This window comes from Arctopsyche grandis, chromosome 12 (genome assembly GCF_051622035.1).
Source record: "Arctopsyche grandis isolate Sample6627 chromosome 12, ASM5162203v2, whole genome shotgun sequence".
Lineage (NCBI taxonomy): Eukaryota > Metazoa > Arthropoda > Insecta > Trichoptera > Hydropsychidae > Arctopsyche > Arctopsyche grandis.
Window position 1 is genome coordinate 26,453,548 of NC_135366.1, and position 18,891 is coordinate 26,472,438.

At 32.7% G+C, this 18,891-nt stretch overlaps 2 protein-coding genes and 1 pseudogene across 3 annotated transcripts in view; 1 reads left to right on the forward strand and 2 right to left on the reverse strand.

Annotated features, from left to right (window-relative positions):
- Positions 1-18,891, forward strand: part of rg (A kinase anchor protein rugose) — a 748,758-nt gene that overhangs the window by 652,394 nt on the left and 77,473 nt on the right. The gene's annotated exons all lie outside the window — the stretch shown is intronic.
- Positions 9,145-10,630, reverse strand: LOC143919870 (protein mab-21). Its single transcript, XM_077442424.1, has one exon. The coding sequence runs from the start codon at positions 10,481-10,483 to the stop codon at positions 9,386-9,388; it is 1,098 nt and encodes a 365-aa protein (XP_077298550.1). The 5' UTR covers positions 10,484-10,630; the 3' UTR covers positions 9,145-9,385.
- Positions 14,698-16,439, reverse strand: LOC143920409 (protein mab-21 pseudogene; annotated as a pseudogene). The gene has a single exon (XR_013261339.1). The product of XR_013261339.1 is annotated as a protein mab-21 pseudogene (transcript).

Consider the following 18,891-nt stretch of genomic DNA (forward strand, 5'->3'; position numbering starts at 1 on the left):
TGGTTTCAGCCTTTGAAAATTAAACCTCATAATATAGATATCAAATAATTGATACCACTGATGAAGTGATTTTTCTGTCGTAAGGATTTTTCTGTTGCTACTTATAATATTTTTGTATTGGCCTACTATTTTACTATATTACATATATTGAATGTTTTTTCAAAAAATAATTGTCCTATAACAAATCAAATTAAATCCTTGAAGACTTTCTACCTACTACCTGCTAGTATGTCACTACGATATAAATACATACGTACATATCATCGCGATTGTTGCTATAACAAATTGACCAACTGATGCGTTTCAGATATGCTTGAATATGATGCTTTTTGAAACATACACATTTTTTTTTAATTATCGTATTATTTACATTAATTATACACACATAAATACACGTGAGTAATCTTGGTAGTTATTTAGCTCAGCATATTACAATATATTATATCATAGAGCATGAATCATTCAGATAGTAAATTCGTATATACGTATAGAACCGAACACGTGCCACCATTTTCAAATAAATTTAAATGCATCGAAATGACTTTCAAATTCAACACGGCATTGTTTATTTGAGTTCAACATCGTCGACAACACGAATAAAAAAAGCACAAGTCTGTCAATAAAACGATGACCGAATATTAAATTTCGACCAATTTTCAATTCCGAAAACGTCCTTTCCCAAATTGTACACGAGCTTTTTGACGAATACTAAACGAAGCCTTTTAAAAATGCATAAATCCGTGACGAGTCAATGCACCCGATACACTTTTATAACATAATAATTATATTACATTAATGCCGATGGAAAAACTTGATCGCTCGAAACAACCAGTTATCGCAGCCGTAACGCATTAATAATATAAGATATAATAATAATTGCAAGGCTTTATAACACCGTAAAAACGGAGGATTTATTAAATATGCGCATAACGTATCTCGGCGTCGATGCTTTTTGGCGCCGATCGCAAATTTCTCAGATTCGATCTGTTTTTCTCGATTCGTGGCACGTTCACGTTCTCGTGGCACGCTCTCGCCCATGTTGATGTCTCGTTTCGGGCACGCTTTTAAGGATGATTTGAATATGCCATCATAATTCTGGGGGCGTGTCTGAGAAAATTTTCACCGCCCGCAATGTGTTAACGATGTTTGTTTTTCGTCGGCTTTTCTGTTCGGTATTTTTCTATATATGTATGTATGTATTCACATATCAAGTATTGTTTTTGTGAGAAATTTTGACTGATATCGATCACATTTTCATACTCTTTTTTGATGTACATACATATATGAATATATGTATGTACATCAAAAAATATTGTTTTTTTAAACATTTTTTGAGCTTTGAATATTCATCTAAAAAAATCATATTTGTAATCTTCATTTCAAAACTAAGTAACATTTTAAATTTAGTAAAGATCAGTCAACTCGGACTATTTTTCTTCGGCCCTATATGTATGTAAATTTTTTTTTCGCTTGATAGGGTTTAAGTAAGAGTCTCAGTAAGAACTGTAAGTGGTATTTTTCTTTCATTGTTTTAAGTTTTAGTATGGTTTTCGTATTTAACGATTTTAATCTTCATAGTAATACCAAGTTATAACTAGTCTTCGGCCTTGGAGCGTGCTTTTGGAACAAAAAATGGGAGTTTTGGGGCTATTTTCCAGGAAAGAGGGCAAACTACAAAGCTAGAGAGCAAAAAAAAGTTCACCATAAAAATGTACAACGGTGCGTAGGATCGCGCCGAAGCTTAGTTATAACAAATATATGTGTAGACGTGGATTAGTGGTTAGCATATTATGCTTTCGGGCATAGTGTTGCGGATTCGAGTCCCACGAGAGTCCCGCTGCTGGCCAAACCTTGGTTTATGACTCCAGGTCGATCGTTTCTTATCAGAGTTTTTCTGATTTTCATTGAAACGGTTTCTGTAAAATTGGCATCTCCTTTCCTATCTCTCTTGCTAATTTCAAACTATTCAGCGTATTGAGGTTCGCCTATTTAATTATAAAATACAACAAAAATTTCTACATACATAGAAGTGACTGTGGATGTTTGTATGAATTAGCATTGTGTAAAATCCTTATGTAGATATATTGATTGATTGTATTGCATCTGTTTAAAGTCCACGTGTCGCTTTGGAGCGATCTGTAAAGGCGAGTGCTCTTGTTCTATGAAATAAAATATGAACAAAATCAATCGATCGGAAGTAGTACTTTTGCCTTACTGAAAATTCGAAATGTATTACTATCGCTCCCACATATGTATGTATGTATCGAGAACACTCTCTAGGCCGATCATTGTTTCATTAAATTAATTTAATTTTTGATTCTCCTTATATTCCTCAATATATACATATGTACATATATGTATAGATAGTCATTGAACACACAAACAAAATTGTCGTGCTTTCTCTTATGGTTTTTGTCGAAGTGTTGTATCTTTGAGAGGTCGTGTACATATGTATGTATGGTTAAAGTATGGTTTGGGCATCGATCACGGCTCTTTTGATGTGGGCCTGGGAGCCTGGGGCCCCGATTAATGAGCCGCTCGAGCCCCTTTTATCAATCATACTCAGTGGTTCCCAAGTGATGGCTTGCCGTCGTGGTCGTGTTTGTTGTATTGTATTGCGGTTGATGTGTAAAGTCGTATGTTGAAATTGGTCGTGTGTTCTTTGAATTGGTCATGTTTGATAAATGCGCCTCAAAGCTTTCAATATATGTAATTAATTTTGTGGGAGAAATTATTTAATGTATATTAAAATTTAATATATATCTAAGTTTTTTTAATATTTTTTCGTTATATGTACATAAATAAAGCTATGGTAGTAGTTAAGGGTAGCCAATAGAGCAATAACAGATTCAAATTACATTCGATCTGATGTAGTGTGAGACTTGTAACATTGTAAGAACATAAAATAATCTTTATTTTTTTATTATTATTTCTTATTTACGATGCAGTTTTATTATTTCTTATTTCTTATTTACTCAATGCAAGATCTTTAATAATATTACTTTGTAAATTTTATTGTCAATAAAATGACGTGACAATTACTTTCATCGTCTAAAAAATAAAATTGTCCATTAATATAAAATACTAGTTGTTTTACCCGGCTTCGTTCAGTATTTTTTAATATAAACAGCTTATACATGGCGAATCTAATAGTAAATATTCATTTGCATATTCAACCGACCTCTATACGCACGAACAATTTTGTATTTCTTGACCAAAATGCAATGCGAAACTGAAACGAAATGTAATTGGCCATCGCGGGTTGAGTGGGGGCTGAATGTGATAGCATGTACATTTTACTATAGCTATAATTTACTTATTTTATTGTTTTATATCACTTTTCTACATTTTGTCTTATTAAAAATAATTTTAAAAAATATAACAGTCACACACATACAAAAATAACACACCCCACTTTTAAATGATCGAAAGATTTAAAATATACAAATTTGAAGCAAAATGTAATTTACGCTATCATTTTGAAGCTCATTATAACTCATTATATCTGTGCTAAATTCAATTACCTTCCTATGTTTTTTTTCTTCAATTAAAGTAATTAATTACTTTTTTTTTTTAAATAATTCAAAGCAACAATCTTTTTTTCCGTACTCGTTATAAAGAAGTTCAACTCAATTTGATATTTGAAGCAGATAATATTCCACAAAAATACACATAATTCAAACAGATAGTCTTGATACTGGATAGTCAAAAAATTTGATGATTTTTTTACGTTTGTACTTTTTTGATACTTTTGAAAGTTTTTTTGATAATTTATCAATTTTGATGTTTTCATCTGCGGCGTAGTTAATCGTAAACACACGTGTTTGCCAATCGGGTAAGAACTTCTTAAACACCAGTCACAATGACGGCTTGTGAAAAGTTCCAGAACCTCCGATCGAATCTATGACGTTGTTTATATCGTATCTAAGCTATCGTGGCATGGCAGTCGAGAATTTATTCAAATTGTGAAGTTGCGCCAATAAATATCGAGATTCGGTCTCCTTTGTGTTCCTGCCCAGTACAAACACACACACGCGATTATAATACTGCTCACATTATTCTAATTTTCCCGATTGGTGTGTACCGAACGGAAAAAAATCGTTTATACACCACACTAATTAATTGTTCCAACTCCAAATAGTAATTTATACCTATTCGAATTTCGATTTACCACATACGATACCGAATCGCTCGTCTATTATCTGTCTTACTGGCGATGCCCCAAACTGTGGGCCGCGGTCTGAATCCGGTCCAATTTGTATTGTATATAATATAAAAATGCTTAACCCGATTTGAAAATATTATAATATGTTAAAATCAATATCAAGTTTTTTTTTAAATATACTAGATTTTAAACCAAAACATCAATATTTTATTAATATACTAATTGTATAAGATTTTTCATAGAAAACGCATGTTAATTCTTTAAGTTAATATGTTTATAAATCGATTGGAATCGGAATACAAGAATAAGAAGTATGAAAATGTTAGTTGATATACATACATAGGTAGTTGCGAGAGAGAAGAGATTGAAATGTCAATGGGCGTGTAGCGTAGCTAACAGAATGGACGAAGAAGTGCTCGAATGGTACCCGAGAGAATAAGAACAGAGTGTAAGGAATGCCACAAAAGCTTTGGGTAAATGAAATTAGAAAACATGTTTGAGATGAGATGGATGAAAGTTGCTCAAAGCGGAGACAAATTGAAGCATATTGGAGAGGACTTCATCCAGCAGTGAATGGTGAATGTCTGTAGATGATAATCATATAAATTTACTACTGATTTTAAAACGCTTTGACGAAGACTGTTAAATGGAATAATTTGTTTTTATTATTTTTGATAGCACGAATATATGTATGTACATGATTTTGTATATGATTTTGTCGTGAAATTGATAAATTTTAAAATTTATCTGATTAAATTGCAGCAGTAAAAATCTTTTATTTTAGACCAGATATACATACCTATCTAATTTGCAATTACCTTTTTCTTTTTTTTAAGAAATTGCTAATTATGAAATCCAAAAAAATAAATAAATTAAAACCTACCTATATCGAATTTTCCGCCATTTAAAATTAATATTTCAAATGGTATGTACATATGATACGATCAAAAATTCATTAATTGATATTATTTTGTACTAGTGGTTTTACCCGGCTTCGCTCGGTTTTTTTAATATAAACCGCTTAAACATGGCTAATCTAATAATACAAATTTGATTAAATTTATTTGAATGTTATTTTGTTTTTTATTAAAAATGAATGTCACGGATTCTACGAACCAAACAAACATACATACAAAGTACTCAAAGTCGAAATTACATATTAAATTATTGAAAATGCATTGACATGGAAGTTTCGTCAAAGCGAATTTTTTATTTGTTTCAAATGTATATTTTTAAGTTGATGTCGATATCAAGGTATCCATTTCAAATTTATTTCATGAAAACTTTCATCTGAAGCGTCTTTTCAAAAACTGTTTAAGAGAAACAATATATTTTGTTGAAATTAAGATTGTCCTCTTATAATAAGAAAGGTTGTCCTTATAAAGGTTGTCCTCTTATTATAATACCCTTCATACACGCACTATCGTACGACGCTTTTTTTCAAATTTATTTTTTTCTTTAGAATCCTTTCAATTTCGCAAAAGGAACAACGACTATACATATGTGTTTCTATAAACATATATTAAATAAACGCCAATTAACAAAATCATCTTGATATTTTTTTATCTGACCTGCAACTTCGCAACCATAAAAGTCTAAACATCTAATCCATAGCCCATACCCACCTATAACACTAGACGACTACAGCCCGCGTCTATATAAATAAATACATACCGGTATTGACCCATCAACGTGAACTCACCTGTACAGGTGAGCCCGCGTATCGAACTTGTATGGGTAACATACGTGTGCCTGGTCGTTGTCGTTGTCCGGCTATCGCACAGATTAATATTTATCTTTTGTCTCGTTTATTATACCGCTACATATTATACATTCGAATGTTTTATTTAAACCGAACGAACGTACATACATACTCTCGGATATATTACATACACGTTCATATTTATTCGCGGATTTATCATGCACGCATACGCGCCGCGATTCGTCAACGTCAATTCTCAGCGTCAACGGTATATATTTTCGTTTCGTCTTCATTTCAATATTTGTATTTGCAACAATGGCGAACTTTGCAATTCTTCGCACCTTGTGCATGTTTAAGTGATGTACGTACATACATATGTAGTTGTGTATGTGCACTTTCGATGTGCTTTTTTAACCCTTTGCAGTCATTTTGGATTGTTTATTATATTTTTGTTAATGAATATCATGATTATTTATTTATTTATTTTATTACATTTTATACCAGGAAGGCCTTACAGGTAAACCCCGATGCGCTTTCCAGGCCAATTACAGACAATACAGCATTTTTATTATGCAAGTCGCTGAATTACGAGACACTGAAAACTCTCAAATTAACAAGACATCTATGAATTGTACATAAATTTTATTGTACATTAATCATACTCATATAGTAGTGACATAGTAGATAGTAAGGATTTTACTCAATTATTAATCGGGAACCGTTTCAACAATGAAATCAGAGAAAATTGGCTAACTCTGATAGGAAACGATCGACCTGGAGTCACTAATATCCAGTTCTGACCAGCAGCACTACAGATATACTCGGAAAAATTATTTTTCAATCGAGGTCAACTTATGGGATCGAACCCGGCTCCTCTCGGTGTTAGGCAGAAGTTTAACGACCGAGCTATGCTGCTAGCTAAGGTTATTTTTAAGGAATTTTATTTTAAATAACTATTTTATTATATCATTTTTTAGGCATGAAAAGTATGTACACTCTTTTCTTATTTAAATCGCCACGCTTCTGATTCGCTTTTTTTGTTTATTGAATTTGCTGCTAAATATTATATTCCTCATATTATTTAAAATAGTTTTTTATATTCAAGTCAATTGACAAGGTCTTTTAAAATACGCATAATATTTATTTTTTATATTCAATACAATGCAAGTACCCTATTATAAGACATAAGTTACGGTTATCAAATGTTTTTGAATATAAATTTATAATAATAATTTTATTCATATAATGCCTTCCGTGTCTCATGTTATAAACAATTCTTATTGAAATAAGTGTCAAGATGGAAATTTCTATATATGTAAATATAAATCGCATAGGCACTTGGAATAATTTTTAGACCGCCAAATACATGCTACATAGATTGCGGATCTTGATCACACTATCGTTATTTCTTCATCGTATAATTTAATTTGCAAACGCATAAAAAGCGCAGACTCTTCAACTTTTTATCGAGACGTAACAAAAAAAAAACAAGAAGTTTCAATCGGTTGATTGAAACACAATGGCACATTTGTATGTAAATCGCGAAACCTTTCGCAACGACGCGAATTCAATATCACATATAAATAATCGTCAATATTGTGAACGAACAAAACGCAAAACGCATAGAAATAAACAGGAATGCATTATGCATCCTCTCCGTGAAATAAATAAAATCCGCGCAAAAATTTAACACAGTGCGCGCCGGTGCGTCTCGTCCGCGGCCAAAATTTACGATTCGAGATACGCGGCGCGCGTGAAATTATGCGATCGCATGCCAGTGCCTACTTAGAAGAATTGAGTAATTAAACGTCGGTCATTTGTTTGCGTTTCTTATAAACAAATGTTAATTATTGGCTCATTAACGGCGAATCGATAATCGAATCGGCTATTCTCTCTCTCCGTCTCTCTCTCTCGGTCTATCGGCTTATCTCACCGTGGGTTTTAGACGGATTCGTGTGGATTTATGATGGCGGTCTGTATTAGCAATATATTATGGCCGGCTACCCGCTGGATGCGTACCGATTCGAATCAGTTCAAAGGCGGTGCCGAATCCGGTCGAAAATCGAAATTGAATCATTATAACGAAACGCACGAAAATAGGCCCGTAATTAACCGGTGCCGTTAATACATCATAGGCGATTTATAATATTAATTTATTTATCTGTTTATGTATATATTATATGCTTACGAATGTATGTTTGATAAAAGCTGTGTGAACTTTTTTGTATGAATCTGTTGAACCGTTTTATTGAATTCGAATGTATGAAAGTGGTCATCGACGAAAACAAATTTCGGCCATTTTATTATTGCCTTTTGAAATATGTGCTAATTATTTAAATAAATTATTGCGATTAATAATTTGATATGGTATGCTTTCGATAAACATGATTTTTACTTGCAACTAAAATATTTTTCTTCGATGTCAATTTTATTATTGAAATACTCCGTTAACTATTTATTGCAGTTATATTGTAATTATACTTAATAAATATCTCAATTCAATAATACTTTATGATATAAAATGCTTTTGAATTTTTAATTATTCTTCAATTCACTCACACTGTTCATTAGATTAATAAAAAAACAATTGGTTTAAAAACGGGTTTAATTTTTTTATCATTAACTATAGCGTCAAAGAATAAATTATATCAAAATTCGCGGTATAGTAAAAGACATCATTTTTTTTGTTTTAAAAAAATCTACCCAATATATTATATTTTTACAATAATTGATCTGTATTACATTTTTATAATACACTTATTTATTTCAACGGTAAAATGTATGAAATTCTCCATGAGATAAAAACACTGCATATACATATTATACATATTTCTACACATCTTTATTATAATTAATTGATTCTTATTTCAATATTTCTAAAAAATAAACATATGCATAGTGCATATGCATATTGAAATTTCATTTCAATAAAATCTTAATGGCATTATTAATGGATTAAATGAATTCCGGATTAAATATAACTCTACATAAAGGAATATTATTTAATACTAATTTGCCGTTTAAAAATTTCGTTGTAATATTTATATCTAATAAATACTTAATTATACTTCTTATGATTTTAATGTGGAATTAAATATGTATTGAATAGGCGATAAATTTATTAAAATTAGTGGCTGCTTATCAACTAGATACTTACTTATTGCAAATAAATTTCAGATTTTCTAATTGAATTGCATTTAAAATTTAGCCTAATAAACACACTGACTGACTTCTTCATGCACACATTTAATTTAATAAAATTCATTTTTTAATTTCTCGATAATAATTTTATTTTACATAATAAATATTACTTATTTACAAGTTCGGATACAAATTAAAAAAATATATTAATTAATAGGAATCATCGTTTACTATGGGCGCGCCGCAATAGTGTTAACAACCCGTCGGCCGCTCACTTTTTCAACACAAACACACACGCTTGCATAACCATTTCCTTAATTTCTCCACTTTACAACAATTTTTAAATGGTTCTTTAATTTTTACACACAATACGATTATCACAGCTTTTCGAACGAGCGCGAATTCGTTAGCATCTCTCTCGTCAACCGCCACACTTGCTTAGACGCATTCTCCAACGCGCTCGGAGACTTCCCCTTGAACAGGTCCAAATTCGGCAAGAAATAGTGAGGACACCGTCTGCATTGCAGACAGGATATAAGTTGAAGGAATATCCCATTAATTCTGTCCCCTATAGCACCTTCATCCCACTCAGGCTCTCTGGGATGCTTCTCGCACTCGTACAACAGCAGAGTCTTCATGTGATAACACGTCACGGGATTACCAGGCAGGTCCAAATGACGATCTCTGATCGTCTTCAGAATGCTCAAACACTTCCTACGACAACCCCCTTGCAACAAACGATTCTCAGCCTCGCAAAAGTGCAAAGCCCAAGCGTCCCCCTCCATAGCTGAATTCTTCCCCTGCAAAGCTATACACTCTTTAGACAACAGATCGAAACCTTCAGTCTTCACCTCAGCCACAATAGTAGGATGCGGCCAAGGAGCAGCTGGAGCCGGCCAATGCGCGGCAGATCTAGGCCAAAGTCCTGCACACTTGAAAGCCGGCGTAATCTGCACTACATATCTCTCCCTAATCCTCAACTTAACTTCAGTAGTTTCAGCAATCATTTTAACACAATCCCTATAAGAACACTTGTCGCAAGCTTGAGCCACAAGCGTTTGGAATCGAGAGCGTATCTTACGCGCCGAAAGATACCCAGAAGCAGTTATAAACTCCACCCAAAGAGACATCGATCGTTTCCTTCCGTCGCTCAACTTCAACACGGCACATCCTGGAAGGCTTCCGTCGTCGACAAAGTTCAACACACCCATCTGATTCAGATAGATGATTATTTCAAACTCAGTCGGAGACACGACTTCCAATCCATCAAATCTGCCGTTGTAATCGGTCAAGGACGATATGAAGCGAGGCTCTTGCAGCTCCACCTCCTTCAAAACATCCTGGACGACCCTGCAGACTTCGTGGATGGTCTTGCTGATCTGGACCTTCCTGCTGTGCACCCTTTCCGAACAATACTTGTTCATCTGGTACACCAGCTTCGACTGGGCGGCCATCATGTCGGCCGGCACCAGCATATCTGCGCTGTTTATAATCGGAATAGTGACTGATAACTGTAGACTTTCAGTTAAATATATTTAATTCACATGTCGCGTATACTAAATATATATGTGTATGTAGTATGAGATGCTTGGAACGCGCCCTTCCGCCACGGAACTTCGATCGGTACTGAAACCGGCTCGATAGCCGGTGCTGGAGCACGATCTGTCTTCCCCCACCATTGGTTGACGAAGCCCAGCCCCTTAGCAACGCAAGTCCCGCCTTTTTGTCATGTGTGTTGGTTCGTGTTGTATGGCTGTGTATGTGTATGCATGTGTCATGTGTCGTGACTCGCCGGCTATGTTATGGGCTTTTTTATCGTGATTGATAGCGTCCGGACAAGATTTTCCTATGAAAATTTGACGATTTCAGGTATCGCGTTTTTTAGTCTGACGTGGAAAAATTGGCCGTCCTAATTAATTTAAATTATGGGGGGGGCGCTTATCGAGTTTTGGCTTTGCGGTGTACGTTCACACTTTCGGTGTGTTTTTATGGTTGGATTTAATTTTGTTTGTTTTTTTTTTTTGCTGATTTTCAAATTCAGTGTTGCGTAAATGACGATAGTTTTGTTTGTTAATTTATGGCTTATTTTTTTGTGTGATTATTTTTATGTACTGAATTCGTCTAATATAAATCATACTTTATTGCGTACAAACTATGTAACAATGTATGGGGTACGAAATTAGTTTGACTTCATTACTTTTTTATTTTATTTTTATATACTTTTTTGTACAATACAGAGGCAAATTGTAAAAATAACCAAATAACAATACACATTTCGGTTGAATTGAGTATTAAATTCTACATATTTGAAAAAGCTCTTACTATTTTATTAAATTTTTCTTTTTAAAGTTAAAGTATTGATCAATTAAATAAACCGCTTTATTATTAAAAATTAGATACGTATTCAAAATTTTATTATATCGGTCACAGTGAAATTATATTTCAGGTGAAAATATATTTTCAGTGGCGTTTCAGTGAAATCATAAAAGGGTTACATTTTCAGGGTTGGTTTTATTCATTTAAGATTAGATTGTTAGGGTTGGTATTATTTAAGGGTTAGGATAGGTTAGGTTAAGTAAGGGTTGGCCCTATTCATTTAAGATTGGATTGTTTGGTTAAATTTATAGAGTTAAACATTGTAAATTCATTGTTTGATACATTTTCGTTGCTTGAATTGGTGAAAATATATTTTCATATAGAAAATTTTTCCTTATATTTCATTTTTTTATTCATATAACAATATTGGTTTTAGCAATATAAACATATAATTTAACTCTACAATATACATACATACACACCTATGTATGTATGTACATGCCAGGGGCGGATCCAGGAAAATGACAGAGTGGGAGCCATTAATAAATTGTAATGCACACACACATTTTTTTCAATAATAAAACGTTCAGTTATAAAATAATAATTATTATATACTTATTTATTTGTAAACAATATTTTAATCGAATTATAAAACCACAAAATACATTATTTTAGTTGTATATAAGTACATTATGTAATTCTCTATGGCGGGAGCCATTAGTCCCATCCCGGCCCCCCCCCCTGAATTCAACAGTGAATTTTTTAATACATATAAAAAGCATTTAATTCTTAAAATATGTATAAACTAAGAACATTCTCATTTTTTGATACTTATTATATATTATATATTTTTAACGAATGACGTTTATTGTAATAATGTAAAATAGTTAGAAGGAATTCAATACATAAAAGACAAACAATAATTTCCCGCCAAATTCGCCAAATATAAATATGAACTTCGTATATATGTAGCTATAATTTAAATCATTATTTTATGATTATTATTGCATAATCAACGTGCTGAAATGAAGCGACGATTATTATTCCACTTTTGAATTCAGCGTTTGAAAAAATGTTCATAATAAAATACGAATTGCTTTCAATCGTGCTTTTAAAATTGAATTATTCTCTATGGACTTGTTATTAATTGATAATGCTGACGAAATCCCTTTTAAAATCCAGTAGTATTCCTCATAAAAAATATACGATTGGACATTCAAATATTTTCCGTTTAATCACATCATCAATAAAAATAATAATCGTTCGTGCGTTTCGTTAACGACTTTAAAGAAGCCCACGTTAAGAGAGTACGTACGGAAGCCGTAAGTCGCGTCTTTTAACGATTTGTCGTTTCGAGATCGTCAGTTGTTGTCGTTTTTTTTTTAATTATTTCATAAAGGACCGGCTTTTAAAAACCCCTCCTCTACGAAAAATACGCATACCACAAACATTTTCTTATTTTTTTCGGAACCGCTCTTCGACTACTTCAATTAAAATCAAAAACCAGTCTATCTCTCATTGTATTCGTTTTTTGAGTTAACTTAACCGTGAAGGGCTTAAAAATCAGATTCAATATCAAAACTATGTACCCATATGTACAAGTATATAATATATGAATACATATATCGGGTCTATGGCTTGCATGAGACTTGAATCGAGATAAAATCTTCAAACGTTTAATGTTGCCGCTGTCGACGTTCACCTTTTAGTGCGACGACATTAAAATATAAAGAAACTAAATAACATGGAGATTTATTGGAGTAAATATATCGTTTTTTTTTTTTTAATACTTACTTATGTACCGTTTATTTATTTTTCATTCCCATGCATAATTCTATGAAGAGCGTTATAATCGCTTTATTATTATTTTATTTATTTATTACGTTCGCGCACTTAAATTTTATTAATTTCTTTTAAGTTTTTAATCGGAATTTCATATCAATGCGATTCAAATATTTTTATTTTTTAATAATTACTTATTATTAGTGATTAATTACGTACTTTGAGAATATCTTATTTTCGTTCTTGCAAATTACAATAAAATAATTACAAATTGCAAATGTGGTTTCAAAAAATTTGAAGTGCGCAATCTATCATTCTGCAATTAAAATGTAACACCTAAGAACAAAATTATATTTGTGTTTGATTCTCAGCGTTATGTTAAATTATAATTAATACATTTTTAATATTTTATTCATCAATCATCGTTGAATTAAAAATTAAAAGGCTTTTAATTGCATAACGTTATAAATCGAGGGGGACAAATTAATTACTGCAACACAATTTTTCATAATCTAATATTTCGAGCCCCCCATTCTCTTTTCTTTATTAACTACATCTTAATTTACTTACGAGTAGGTATATATTTTTACCGTTTGTATGGTTTTTCATCTACTTGCTTATCCGATGGTGATTTTTTTACACTGCAGATGTGAGAATTGTAATTTTTCGAGTACGTGGGTTTCCTTATGATATATTAAGAGCTTTCAATGTTTCTATTTTTTTTTTTGATTAATCGTACGTCAAACTGTGTCGGCTTTTTCGCTTTGGAACTCTCAAATTAATTCTGTTACGAAATAATAAAACACTCATTTATATGCGTATCACTTACCCGCCTACAAATGTACCGACAATCGTTCAATTTTATTTTTTTTACTTTTCATTCGACATGTAATTTAGAATCGAGATTGATCCGCTACACTACAATATTGTGCACATGATTATAAAAAAATATAGTTTGAATAGGTATGTGTAAAAAATGAAAGGGTATTTTTATTTTTTATAATTTATTTTAATAATTTGAGACAGTCTTATAACAAGTAACATAGTTGATTTTTTTTTACTAAGATCACATTTTCATTACGTATTATTATACTACGTACAATACATACATAACTAAATTATTATTAAATAAATAAAACAAAAAAACATTGACATTTACAGCGTATACAATTCATCAGTACAAACGAGTTTGTTTTTAGCTTTCATATATTTGTTTATCACATTTAAAGTAATCATATAGGGTATATTTTAATAAACAAACAATCTTAGGAATGTTTTGTATACATTTTTATACGTATAGATATATTATAATATAGTAAGCAGTTATATAATACAATAGTAGATATAAAATTTTGTTTAAATATAAAAATAAATAAAATCACAGATATATATTAACGCATCACTCAATATTGGCGTAACTATGCATTTAAGTGACTAAATAATTAAAACAATATTTAGTAACACCACAAATAAAATAAATAATTTCACTACAAACAATATTGCACGCTATTTTGAACGAAAATATTCCACTAGCGAATCGCAAGCAAATAATTCGTCGAAGCACCCATTTTTAACGCAATGATTAAATAGTTTATAACTTTTCTAATGATCTCGTATTTGTTAGCATTTCTCTAGTGAGCCTCCACACTTGTTTAGCCGCGTTCTCTAAAGCGCTCGGAGATTTCCCTTTAAACAGATCTAAATTTGGCAAGAAATAATGAGGACACCTTCTACATTGCAGGCATGAGATCAACTGCAAAAATATCCCATTGATCCTATCACCGACACTCGCCTCATCCCATTCCAACTCTCTAGGATGCTTCTCACACTCGTACAACAGTAAAGTTTTCATGTGATAACTCGTCACAGGACTTCCAGGCAGATCCAAATGCCGATCCCTCAAAGTCTTCAAAATGCTCAAACACCTCCTCCGACAGCCGCCTTGCAACAGCCTATCTTCAGCTTCCAAAAACGACAAAACCCAAGCATCCCCCTCCATAGCAGACTGTTTCCCTTGCAAAGCTATACACTCCTTAGACAACAGATCAAACCCTTCAGTCTTAACCTCGGCAACTAGATTAGGATGCGGCCAAGGAATATGAGCAATCGGCCAGTGAGCTGCAGACCTAGGCCACACTCCAGAACACTTGAAAGCAGGCGTAATCTGCACAACATATCTCTCCCTAATCCTCAATTTGACTTCTGTAGTATCCGCTATCATTTTGACGGAATCCCTATACGAACACTTGTCGCAAGCTTGAGCCACTAATGTTTGGAACCGGGAGCGTATCTTACGCGCCGACAGATACCCAGAAGCAGTGATGAATTCGACCCAAAGTGACATCGATCGTTTCCTGCCGTCACTCAGCTTCAAAACGGCACATCCTGGAAGGCTACCGTCGTCGACGAAATTGAACACTCCCATTTGATTCAAGTACAAGACCACTTCGAACTCTCCCGGTGATATCACTTCTAGGCCTTCGTACTTGCCGTTGCACTCCGTGAGGGATGATATGAAGCGCGGTTCTTGGACTTCCACTTCTTTGAGGACGTCCTGGACGACTTTGCACACGTCGCGTATCGTTTTGGAGATGTGCTGCATGCGAGTTTGGACCCTCTCGGCGTAGTATTTGTTGATTTGGTAGAGCATTTTGGATTGCGCGGCCATCATGTCCGGCGGGACGAGCATGTCGGTCGTCTTGGGACCCTCACCGTGGGTTCATGGTGTGAATAGTCGGTTTATGGTGGTGCTTGTTGGCGGGTCTTGTCTGCAGCCGCCTCCCCGTCACTGGCAACCGGTTTTGACCGGTAGGGGCAGTTCGGTTCCTAAATCCCGCCCACGCCTTGTACGTGTGGCCCCGCCTAAGGTGACTAGCTCCGCCTACGCGCATGCGCACTATCTCCAATTTATATATCTCATGTATGTTCATGTATGGTTCTATGTTCGGTTTGGTACTTAGGGGTGTATTCAATTTTGAATGTATTAATGCTTTATTTATTTATTTACTTTATTTAATGCACACATACAGAATAAAATATAAAATAAAGCAGTACAGTGAGACAAAAAAGATATTTATTTATTTTATTAATTGAAAAGTCAACAGACAGGATGTACATAGATATGTATAAAAAAACAAATAGTAAATAAATAATATATGTAACATCCGAGTCCAATAATAGATTTTTACAAAAATTAAAAAGATAAATATAAGGAAAACAAATTAAAACGTAAATAATAAAGGCATGACAAAATATGTAGAACATTGCACAATTAAACTATAGTATTTAAATATTTGGAAAAGGTTATAAAATAGAATATAAGAAGAAATTGAAATTTACAAATATAAAACAAATGAAAAAGGTAAATACAAAATAAACAAATGAAAAGGAAAAGAATGAAAGCTATAATATGATTAAATAGCACATTACATAACTAAACTAAAGTATAAAAATATTGGAAAAATAGAATAGGAGAAGAAATGAATCAATCGGTCAAGATTCTCTTAATGTTAGACCTGAATTGATGTAGGGAAATACCAAATAGATCAACCTCATTCAGCTCTCCGTTAAACATACGATAAACGCGCTGCAGATAAAAATATTTTTGGGAATTAGTATTGAAAGGATCAAGTGAAAAGAGTGCAACGCGTCTAGAGTACCGAACTGGGATTCTGAAATTAACCTTATTCAGTAAATCAGAACAATCAAGGAAACCATTTATGAGCTTAAAGAAGAATATAGCATCAGTATGTCGTCGCCTGACAGAAAGATTGTTAAAAGAAAGGATGTTTAAAATGTCGGAAACAGTAGAATGGGTATAGGTAGGAAAAAGGTAGCGTAAGGATTTAATATATTTAAGTTGAACTTTCTCAATACAATTAATATGGGATAAATAAAAAGGTGACCAGATATAAACAAATACGAAAATATTATATTCCAAGTACATACAGCAAACACCACATTTATTTTTTTTTTAATTTCCGATATATTTACAATTTATTATTTGAAAATATTCAGTAATTTTTTTTTTCTTTTCTTTCTCGGTTTGATTTGGATCAATTACCCAATGGCAATGTCCAATTTCGGTTTTTTACTTTATCTATGTACATACATACATAGACTATAGGGTTGCCATTAGGGATCCCAATCGAACATTCGAATATTCGAGTATTCGAATTATTCGTCTGATTTTTCCAGCCATTCGTTATTCGAATATTTCATCAACTATGCGAATATTATTCGTGTATATATTTTTTTATAAACTAAATACATAAAATCAACATGAAATGAGTGATAACGAAGAAGCTGACGATTATGAAGAAAATTAAATATATAATGAAGAAAATAAAGAAAATGAAATGTCTACATGTGACAGAAACAGATTTGTATTCATTAAATACGGAAATGTTTGAAGAAAATCACTTTCCGATCGATAATAATCTCTACAAAATTTTGGAAAACATCAGAAAAATAACACGAATATTTAAGAAGTCACCGGCGAAATGTACATTTTTAGAAGAAATCATAATGAATAAAGAAAATAAAAAATTGGTAAATTATTATTGGCTGTAAAAACGAGGTGGAATTCAATGATAAGACGATTAATTCAAATTTATGCTTGGTACATATGTAATTACCATTTTTTTCATTTTCGAATATATTCGAATAGCTCTTGATTTACTATTCGATATTCGAATAGTTGAAGTCGACGAATATTTGGGATCCCTAGTTGCCATACGTCCCGTATATACGGGACATGTCCCGTATATCACTACTCGGTCCCGTATTACAATTTGTCCCGTATTTGTCCCGTTTTCTCCCTAAACTCTGCGTGAGAGAATCGGCGCGGCAAGGATCTGTACCACCCTTAAAGATTTTTTTGATGATCCAATGAGTGAAGCTTATTTTTGCTTCTTGCATTCACAGCTCAATACATTTGAATCTCAAATTAAAAAAATAGAAAAATCAAACATCACAGTCCTGGAAGTAAAGTCTTTATTAGAAGAGACAAAACGACATATGATCGAGAGAAAAAAATCCAATTTTATTGGAATGACGACAAAAAAATCTTGAATCTCTTAAAGCTTGGTTCTGGAAACAGTGCCAAAGTGGAAACTTTCGAAAAACAGACTGTCGATTTCTTTAAAACTGCTGTGGAATACATTGATAAGTGGTCCCAATCATTCAAAAAATTTAATGCTTTCGATTGGATGACTCTCAAGTAAGTTACTGAATGGGGGGAAATAGAACGAACCGTTGAATATTTGCAAGTAAGGAACATCGATGCTGGAAACAATGAGCTTCTTTTCAACCAGTTCGTATATTTAAAAGATTATTTAAATAAAAATAATACCAACGAAAACTGGGAGACAACGCTGAAATTGAGTATGGAAGAGAAATGGCTGAAGTTTTTTAGAGATACCAATCATTTTGAACAGAAGTCGTGTTTAATAAAACTATGTGAAACTATATATTTGCCATTCCAGCCCACAATGCCAATGTGGAGAGAATATTTTCCCTGATGTCAACACAATGGTCGGATGAAAGAAATAAGCTGGCAGTTGAGACAGTTGAGGCAATGTGAAATTAGCTTAAAGATTTATTTAATTTTCTTATTATTACACTGGTAGATGCTTAATATATTAAATATAATGCTAAATTCTTATAATAATATGTCTTAATTATTAGAACCTGCCTTGGTTATCTACTAATTAGAATTTTATTGCAAATTTAATGCTAATATTATACATATGTAAATTGACCTTTACTAGTCCTGAGGTCATTA